This window comes from Pelmatolapia mariae, linkage group LG15, assembly GCF_036321145.2.
Source record: "Pelmatolapia mariae isolate MD_Pm_ZW linkage group LG15, Pm_UMD_F_2, whole genome shotgun sequence".
NCBI lineage: Eukaryota > Metazoa > Chordata > Actinopteri > Cichliformes > Cichlidae > Pelmatolapia > Pelmatolapia mariae.
This window is the reverse complement of record NC_086240.1, coordinates 38,317,186-38,327,238: the sequence shown is the minus strand read 5'-3', so window position 1 is coordinate 38,327,238 and position 10,053 is coordinate 38,317,186. Positions and strand designations below refer to the sequence as shown.

The window sequence follows — 10,053 nt, the reverse complement described above, 5'->3', positions numbered from 1 at the left end:
TCCTTTAACTTTTGTGGGTTTATAAGTCTTTATTTTGCGTTTTACTTGACAGTGGGACCAAGACATGGTTGTCAAATAGTCAATATTTCAGTTTTTGTTCAACTAAAATGGAGCTGCGATAGAAAGTTTGGTTTTTAGCTTGACTGGGCAGAAAAGAGAATCCGCAGCGGCCTTTCAGAATATTTTTGTTCACGTGGTTTCTGAAACAAAGCAGAAAAAAGAGGAAAAAGAAAAAGTTGATATAAAGTAAAACATGATGACCTGTCTTGTACCCTTAATGGTGAGTGTTGACGACCATTGGAACAGTTACCAGGTTTTTCCAAGGGTAGCTGCATAGGCAGAGACCATCCTCACTAATTTCTGATGCACATTCAGTTATTTTGTTCTATACGCACGCCTAAAACAGTCAGAAACCCACCAGTTCAGGGAAAAAAAGCTTCAAGGGTTACTCTTTGTTAGCTTTCAAGAGTTTAAGAATTAAATTACTTTTGACAAACAAGCACTTGCACCTGAGGTGGGAGGGGCTTATAAAGAATAGGTGCAGGAGGAAGGCTTTATCTACAAATATGAATTGTGACACCCCCACCCTCTGTACAGTTCTAACTACTGCAAAGTAAAAGTGGTTGAGAGAAAATATATATATCTATATCTATTATTACTGGCTGGCTCATGACTTCTCCACACCACTGCATGCATGCCTCTAATTTAGTACTTTTCTTTCATTAAATAAGGATGCGTCTCTGCAAACTTCCTATTCACACACAATGCACTGAGCTGTTTTAATTCTCAGGCAAAGTCACTGTACATGGCAACAGTAAGTGTGTATAGTTTAGCCCTCAGGTTTCAGTGGAAACAAAATCCATGAATGTAGAGATTAGGACTGAACCATAAACGTGACAACACCTTAACAGTTGCCAGGCACCCAGAACATAACCACAGAATAAATCCCATCGTAGCAATTATTTTTCAAAATAAGGACCCTTGTGGCGCAAGTTGACAGTTTACCCCAATTTTATTTGTGTCCTTTGGAAATTCTATTGCAGACAACATATTTCATTGTCACAACACATTTCAATCTACAATGTACAATAATAAAGGGTTGTAAATAGGTCAGTAGAGATGAAACACAGCTGGGTGTGTTACACAGTTAAAGCAAAACTGTTCGTTTGGAAAAAATAAAACTGAGTGGCAAACAACGAGCAGTGTGAATGAGGACAAAGTCCTGACCAGCAAAATATTTACAGATGCTGCGTTTTTAGAGGAAACTGCTGCGTATTCTACTGTCAGAAAGACAAACAGAAACTCCAATAACAAAATCTTTAAAAAGTACAGCAATGACAATTTAAAACCAAGTTTCATGTTCTTCATATTTTAGTAATTGTTTCTTATATCTTTACAAAAGTTCTGCCTCCCCCTCCCCTCCGTACACCTCACTGCCTGCCCTCCTTTGCAGTGTTTCTACAGTTAAGACAAAATCTGTTTAACTTTGAGCGATCAGGCACAGACATATCGTGGCCTATATTAAAAATATAAAAAGGACAGTGAAAAGACGATGCTATCTGGTTTGGACGTTTTTAGTCGCTCATCTCCATGTCTTCCTGGTGGTGATCATCTCCATTCAGTTTGGACTTTTTGGGGATTTGGCCCTCAGGTCTCTCCATCTCCTCCTGGCTTTTCGGGGACGAGATGGAGTCAGAGTCGCTTTTCCTCTCGTCCTCCTCCTCCTCTCCTTTTTCACTGTCATAACCCTGCTCCTCCTCATCGTAGTCCCGAGTCACCTGTGCCGCATTTAATCACGTTAATGACGAGCAGAGTAATGCATCCAGCCACCTGTCTCTAAACAGTGCCCTGCTCTACATACCTTAACATCTCCTTTCTCGCTGTCGGACTTGCGGTCCCGATCTCGTTCTTTGTCTTTGCTCTTTTTTTTCTTACTGTTGGAGCGTTCTCGTTCGTCTCTGCTGCGGTCCCTGTCCTCCCTTCTGTCTCTGTCCCTTTCCTTCTCACGGTCCTTGTCCTTCTTTTTTTCTTTCTTGTGGCTGTAAAGATAACAAAAATATTTTTAAACTGTGGCACTCAAAATTAAATAAACTTCATTGTACATCAGATGGAGAAAGCTCACCGTCTGGGGGATGGAGACCTGGAGACCCTTCTCTTAGGGGAGCGAGAAGCACTGCGACTTCGCCTGTGTCTCCTGAGACACACAAAGTGCATACACAAAGGAGTAAAACAAGTAACATTCATAAAAACATCCTCATCATTTATTCAGGACTTACTTGATTTTCTGCTGTCAATAGAAGAGTTATAGCTTCTGGTCTTTCACACTGTAAATTGGCTCACCTGCATTTCATCATATTATCACACCGTATTCAAGACTACTCACCGACTAATGCTCCGAGACCTCCTGGCGCTGCTGTAGCTTTTGGGGGGTGTCTTGGATCTTTTCTTGGATTTCTCCTCCTTCCTCCTGTCTCTGTACGAGGTGAAAGCAAACATAAACATTACCAAACATTTTCATGCCTGAAAAGTCTCAAAACCTGGAGCTGCCCACTGCCAACATTAAAAAACAAAGCTCAAAAATGTTTTCGACAAATTTCATTTTTGAAATGATCAACCTCTGGTCTCCAAGCACACTCTGAATGAAATGAAACACAGGAGCCATTTTGCTCCTCAGGATAACAGCGGTGCTGCTGACCTAGATCTACTGCGACGGCTTCTATCCCGGGAGTAGGACCTCCTCCTCCGTGGGCTCTTGGACCTCCTCCTGCTCCTTGAATGAGACCTACGCCGAGATCTGCTCTTCGAACGTCTGTTCAAAATAAGCAGCAGCACATTTACAAACAATTAATATTAAAAAATATATTAATTATGAAACTAAAAAGGCTTCACCCGACATTGCCATAGACGCATCTTTACCTGTGTCTTGAACGAGATCTGGTTCGTCTGCGCCGTGAACGCGAACGGGAGCGGGAATGTTTGCGCTTGTCATCTTTCTTACCTGCAACAGTAAAGACAAAGTTATACATGTATTATACATTTACTTACTGCTCTCTAAACATCAATAAACAGGTAAACTGAGAAGTAATTTCCGATAACACGTAATCTATATGAAGCAAGTATTTCTGGTACAGTTATATTTGAAGCATGCTTTGAAACCGTGCTCACTTCCTGGTTCAATAGCTGCAGAAATAAGAGACTGGGCCTCTCGGACTCTCTTCATGGCCTCTTCAATCTCCTTATTCGATGCGTCAGCCTTCAGCCCTGGACTCAAGTTCAATCCAGCTGCAAGGTTCAATCTGCAAATGGCATCAATTATTTATACACTGCTCAAATAAATATGTATGCTGACTGGACTGCACAACCTGTCTGTGTCTGCACTTTTCTTACTTGGGATCCATGGATTGCATGAGCTTCAGGAAATCTGCGGAAAGAGCCTGGAAAGAAAGGAAGACAAGGATATTACTATTATTTTAAGAACTAAGAACTTTTTGCTTGAACTTAAACGGCGCTATGATGGTAACTGATCCTCACCTGGGGGTTCATGTTCGGTCCGGGCATTCCCATAGCAGCCATCTGCTCAATGCTAGGAGCTCCAAGACCGCCAAATGGTGTTGCTCCCATCTGAAATGTTGAGCATAGACACTAGAATATATTGTAGAGGTAAAAAACATAGCACGCTTTATTTATGTAATGTTTTGGAGGGGGGATTTTTTTAATAGGATACTTTTAGATGTACTGTTTTTATTATTTTCAGAGAATTGTGCTTTAGAAAGAAGAGGGGTGCTTGCAAATGGGCCTAAGGCTTTGTGATGGATCAGAGAAAAGTGTGTTCAGCAGGGTCCAAGCTCCTGCTAGTCAAAATCTGTGGTCCAGTAGCTAAATCTGATCAAATAGTAGCATTGCTAACTCTGAACTAGGGCTGCCACGATTAGTCGACTAGTCACGATTACGTCAACTATCAAAATCGTCGACGACTGATTTAATAGTCGACGCGTCGTTTGAAGCTTTGTAAGACCACAAAAGACGCAGGAATAAGTAGTAGGATTTAAGAGTGTAATAACGGACTGAAACAGAAGATGGCAGCACTGCATGTACAAGGATGCCAGCTGCCGTTAAACCCCGAAGAAGAAGAAGTAGCTCTGTCCCAGAATTCATAGCGCAGCCCAGCTCAGTTTCCAACAATGGCGGCAGCTAGTTAGTTTTAATATTACTCTTATTATTCTTTCTGGGTCACAAAATAAACGTTTAATATATTTTCAGGCGAGAATGTAACTGTTTAAACCTCAAATATCTGCTCAGTTTATCAAGACACCACATATTTTCAAAAGCGCTCCGACGTTTTCGGAGACGTCTGTTACCCACTAGCTCGATAGCTAGCCGGGGGCAAGGCTCACTAGAGCCCGTGAGAACACTGGACTCCCGGCAAATCGTTTTCAAACCCACCGCCGTCTTTCGCTACTCAGGTTAAACATATATAAGTCACTTAGATAACTTAAAAATGTTATTGTTAGGCTTTTTTTTAGTATTTTATTTGTTCCTGAGTAAATCGGTTTGGCTGAGATTAAAGTTATAGTTTTTACACAGCTGAATAAACGTCAAGCAGACAACTGATTATCAGAAGTGTGAGATGCTCGAGAATTTACTCCGGTGTCCTGTTATATTTTAGATAGCAAGGAGCAGACGGCTGAGTTTATCAAACTTCACCGAAACAATCTGCAAATTTCATTAAAATTTAATAAACTATCATCTTGTCTTTATTTTTAGTTAGCACATACCTTAAACACTTAAAGCTGTAAGCTAATGATAGTTATATAAGAGCAGATGCATGCTGGTGCAATAAGCTGTACGTTTTACGTCCAATGGATGCATGATCTGATTAGTCGACTAATCGCAAAAATAATCGGTGACTAGTCGACTATCAAAATAATCGTTTGTGGCAGCCCTACTCTGAACCACCAGCCGCTTGTTTAGTTTGAATGAATTACTGTGCTTTTAGACATAAATGTTACCAAATATTCCCACCAAGAAGAAAAAAAGCCTGCTATGTGTGTTTGTTTATTGCAATAAGGGAGATTCATGCCCATTTCCAAGTTAAATTTTGATTGATGGCTGCAGAGAAGGTAGGAGCAGTTTTAGAAAATCGTCAACATCTAAAATATCTCTTTTTTCCCCTGATCAAATAACAGTTAAATATTATTGTATGATATGTTATGTGAAAATGTAAAAACTCACAGATGCCAGAGGATTCGGTGTCGGAAGAAGGCCTCCACCGGGCATCATTCCTGCCACAGCATTGGCTGGAGCCAACAGCGACATAGCTTTAGATTCATCGGGAATGACTCCTGGAGGAAAAACCAAGAACATCTCAGTACATCTTCCAAGACGACGACGACAACACTCAGACAAGACTTGCAGACAAGCCACCTCAGTCTAACTACACTGTAGTAAAAGAATGAAAAACAAAAATCCACTTTTTTGTCTTGTCTGTAAATCTTGATCCCTGACTTTTGTTGTTGTTGTTGCTGTTTTGCTTTGTTGTGAATATGATTGTAGGATTAGCAGCTATAAGTTTCAAAGTCACAATACACACTGTGGTCAACACTGCCAAGATTTTATCACCTGTACTTGTTTTTTAAGTCATGAACCAAACGTAAGCAAGCACAGCCAGTTGTCCCGTGGGATGTGCTCTCAACTTTCATTAGATGTTTTATGAACAAGCGACTCGCGCCGGCTGCTTCGCTATAAAGCACACAAAAACATTGAGATACAGAAAACAAAGTTCATGATTTGGGTGTAGACACAAGGGTACATTTCAACATCACTTACCATTACCAATACAAAAAACAGAAAAGGCTTACTCATTTGACCTTTTCTAGCCTTTTTCTGGTGGGTTCTCTCTCTTTTTGTTTTTTTTTGTACAACCCCACCACAAAAAAAACACTTAACAACCAGGTAAAGTACTGCTAATCAAATACAGTACTGACAGGTTTTAGCCAACAGTATGTCACAAAAAATATAGTAAATAAACAATAATCTACACTGAACAATTACAGGCTATTGCCAGCAAAGGTAGTGATAAGAAAAATATTCCCAAAGCTGAAGAGAACCAAACGGTAAAAATGACAGAAAAAAAAATCTCATGAGATGATCATCCATGGCTGTGCAATCTGAAAACAGGCTATTTTTTAATCTGACATGTTTCTTTACATTATGAAGGGAGGAGAGAGGGAGGGAGGGAGAGAGGGAGAGAGAGAGAGAGAGAGAGAGAGAGGGGGGAGACATGCACCCACGCACACCCACGCACACAACAGAAAGGACACTTGAGAAACAGGATAAGGCTGCAGAAGACAAAACTGTTGGTGGCATTTTCAGCGGGGCCTGGTAAATAGGGCTGGCTGAACCAGGAAAAAGAACTGTAAAACACAACAACAAAAGAAACACCACTGTTAAACGTGAGATTCACTCAACTCGTTCAGAGTCATGTTTGGAGAGGGTCAATTTAAAAAATTAAGTTAATAAAAATGCATTTTTACGGCAACATCAAGAGGCTTAAAACAATAATTATCTCTTGTGTTAGTCAAAGTTTGGGAATGCAAATTTACAGTATAATAATAATATAGTAATAACAATAATACAAGGCTTTGGGAAATAAAGCAAGTAAATGCTGAAGGCAGTTTCTGTGCTTATTATGACCAAAAGCCAAATTAGAATTAACTGCCACAACACCCGCTGGCCAAAACTCAGATGATGGCAAACACCTTCAAAAATCTAGTCTAGCATGCACAGCTGATTAGTTCTTCTATTTCGCATGCTTTGTGCTGGTGTAGGGATGTCCCGAACATTTTCTTTTCTTTTACTGGTTTAAAGTCTGATCAGTGTTAACAAAAGGAAACAGACCCAAATCTTGATCCGGTATTCATATTTTCCCTCTTATGTAGCTGTGTGATAAATTCCCAGCTAAAGAAATTTACATTAAAAAAAAGAAGAAAAAAGTCAGTTCAGTTTGGAGACTTGTGTGTGTGTGTGTGTGTGAGTGTGTGTGTGTGTGTGTTTGAAGGGGATGGATTCAACATCCACACAGGTGTTTTCTCTTATTAGGCTGATCAGACCAGTTTTCAGGAGCTTCACCCTAACTCTTTTCCTGGTTTTCTTGCACCTACTGGCCTAGAGTTTGCGATCCAACCATCACAGCCCAAGCCGATCCTAATAACATGGTCAAATCAACCAATAACCAAAACACCTATGTGTACGTGCAGAGCATTTACTGCAATGTCACTGTGGATCTGATGGCTTTCACAGTATCTCAGACAACATTAATGACACATTGCTGCCGAATTTCGATTCGCAGAAGGTTAAAATATAAACAGAGGATCAGAAATGGTTCAGATATGTTTGGATTGTCTTGACACTATTCTACTTGCTCGGGGTATCCCTTATTTGGTGAATGCCTACTACATGACACACATTGTATCTGAGAATATTAAAATCCTTTCAACATGTGAGGACATTAGATTTCCCTGCACCCTCCCAAATCCCCTAATTTGATTAAGCAGTTGTGAGGCTATTTTTTTTTTTCAAGAAAAGATGCCTTGAACAGAGAGGAAAAAAAAGTTAATATTTTACTGCAGAACAAGAGAGAGAAGGGGCTTGCGAGCCTGGTGCCATTATTTTTTCTAATCTCCTGATGGCATCAGAGGACCACTTTCAGCCAGCAAGGAAGGGGCTCTCTGCAAATGACTTGTCCACTATGAAAACCACAACACAAATAACAGAGAGAGAAGTTTACAGCTAGATTGTAAGACACAGACACAAATGTACATTTCCCTTTTACATACCTAGAAATGCCAAGCACTGAAAAGCTTAGCTGCTTTTTCATGGCAGTAGGAAAAACACAAACCTCAATGTCTCTAGTGTTTGCAAGTCTAACAAATACACCTACGCATTATGACGTACGTTCAGAGATGACCACAGCCAAAGGAATAAAACAGACACCCACCTTCAGCGAAAGGGACCACGATCAAGGCTCTGTCCACGAAGACTGTGTTCGTCAGGTGTTGGGAAACTCCCACGGACTCAGCCTCAAGGAATTTTACAAAACAGACACGTGAAGTCACAGGCAAGGGAGAGTCACTGGAAGAAAATACAGATATGTTGTGCAAAGAATACAAACAAGGGGAGACAACATGCCTTCTTCATACTCAGTCTGTGTCCACAGGGACAAGAAAGCTAACTTATCTAAGCACAGGAGTGACTCTTGTTCCCTGCATCCTCTGCATAGTACAACACAGTATCATCCAGAGGTGACACACAACCTTTTTCTTCAGCCATTTCTGATCCTGTTGCACTCCTCAATACTGGTATAAAACTGGTGGCGATTAAACTTTCAAACAGTTACTAAATTGTTGCAACTACATCTACCCGGAAAATCACCTTCTTGATTATTTCATACCTGTCCAGTAGCCACGTGTAATTCAACAGAGAAAACACAACACAGAGAGAATTAAGGTAAGAAAACACTGTGCAGTGTGTACTGTAGCTCATTATTGTCCACTGTGGATCTAAACAAAGCATGCACCTAAGGAAATATTCCAATTTAGCTCAACCAGGCATGTAACCAAATGTCCCACTGCTCATTAAGAGTCATAATTAGTTGTTCTTTTGCACTGTCGCTGGTTTAGGATGCAAATCAACAGCTCATTTTATACGAAAAGCTGCCACATAAGTCCCACTTGAAATCAAAATAATTAGGAGCAACTCTGGTGATTATTAAAATTAAGCCATTCATGCTTATTTCTCCCGTGTATAGTTTTATTACTTTGTCTGACAGAGAGATTACAGATAACTCGATAAACAGGATGTATAGCTGCCTACTGTGTATGTGTTAGATAACCGACTTACACAAACGATTACCAATTTTTGATTGCTTAATCGACAAATGCGATAATCAGCAGATGCGATGAAGAATTGAAGCATTGTTAAATACATGCATATCTAATTTGAGAGAAGCAAGCGCTGCTACGTTCACCAAAGACGCGGGAGCATTAGCATTAGCACTACCGTGCAGCGAGGCCTGCTCGATGCTGTAGGCCTCAGCAAGAGCCCCGCGTGAGCCGCCATAGATTGTGGAGGAGAGGATAATTTACCAGTTCATAATTCACAATACTCACTCGGGCGGGAACAGTTTGAGCTCCTCTATGGTTCCGAGGAATCCAAACAGAGTCCTCATTTGTTCGGACGTCGTACTCGGTGAAACGTTTGTCACCTGGATTACGTGCGTGCTGGAATTCATTTTTGCGAGTGCTATAGTCGAGCTAGCTATATGCTAGCAGCGTCCCCGAATCTTAAACAGAAAAGACAAAAACTGTAAACGTTCACAACTACAAAAACATCAGGCGACCACAAAAGCTAGCATCTTCCCCAAAGATAGATGGTGGCTGTTTTTTTTTTTTGTTTAGTTTAGTTTTTTTCCTCCGGACAGCCCTACAACAGTGAGCACAGAACAACAATGCCACTGCCCAAACTGTCGTGAGGTTGCTTTGGATACTTCAGGTACTGTTTGTAGAATCGTACTTAAGAATTTTTCCTCCATGTACAGTCGTCACAAGTTAATATACACTCATCATGGGCATTAATTTCATAATCATTTTGGGCTTGTAATGACCTATTTGAACTGTCCTTTTATAACAAAAAAAATAAGAATGGGGGTGCACAAGTTTTAATTTATTTTGGATTTTCTCAAATCCACACAGGGTCAAAATATATGCCGTACGTTTGATCTTTTCAAGAGATGGAGTAAAATTATACTGATCATAGTGGACTGCACTGTGTTACTAATAAAATTCTGGCACTTTGGTTTTGAAGGTGGAATCTAAGGTAGTGCACACAAATGTATTGATACCTATCTCGAAATTAAACATTTTCAGGTAATTCTCAAAGTCTGTTGTGCTTTAATGTGATATATAAATAAACTTGACTAATGTTCTGTAAAATAAATGAAATAGTGTTTCATAAAGCTGAAATAAGAGAAATGCGCTGGAGAGTAAATAGCTCTAT

At 40.2% G+C, this 10,053-nt stretch overlaps 1 protein-coding gene across 6 annotated transcripts; it reads right to left on the bottom strand.

The window, feature by feature from the left end:
* Window positions 1-993: 993 nt before the first annotated feature.
* Window positions 994-9,529, bottom strand: LOC134642866 (serine/arginine-rich splicing factor 11-like). Of its 6 annotated transcripts, none has more exons than XM_063494899.1 (12): window positions 9,168-9,529; window positions 7,997-8,130; window positions 5,233-5,342; window positions 3,532-3,621; window positions 3,388-3,434; window positions 3,166-3,296; window positions 2,917-2,998; window positions 2,696-2,809; window positions 2,384-2,473; window positions 2,123-2,194; window positions 1,862-2,039; window positions 994-1,778 (listed from the first exon to the last, which is right to left on the bottom strand). In XM_063494899.1, exons 1-12 carry the CDS (start codon window positions 9,287-9,289, stop codon window positions 1,575-1,577), a joined length of 1,374 nt encoding a protein of 457 aa, XP_063350969.1. In that variant the 5' UTR covers window positions 9,290-9,529; the 3' UTR covers window positions 994-1,574. The 6 variants fall into 6 exon arrangements, with proteins under 6 accessions (XP_063350969.1, XP_063350971.1, XP_063350970.1 ...); XM_063494901.1 differs by adding an exon at window positions 8,431-8,449 and having other exon boundaries at window positions 5,233-8,130; window positions 9,168-9,267; XM_063494900.1 differs by having other exon boundaries at window positions 5,233-8,449; window positions 9,168-9,276.
* Window positions 9,530-10,053: the final 524 nt, after the last annotated feature.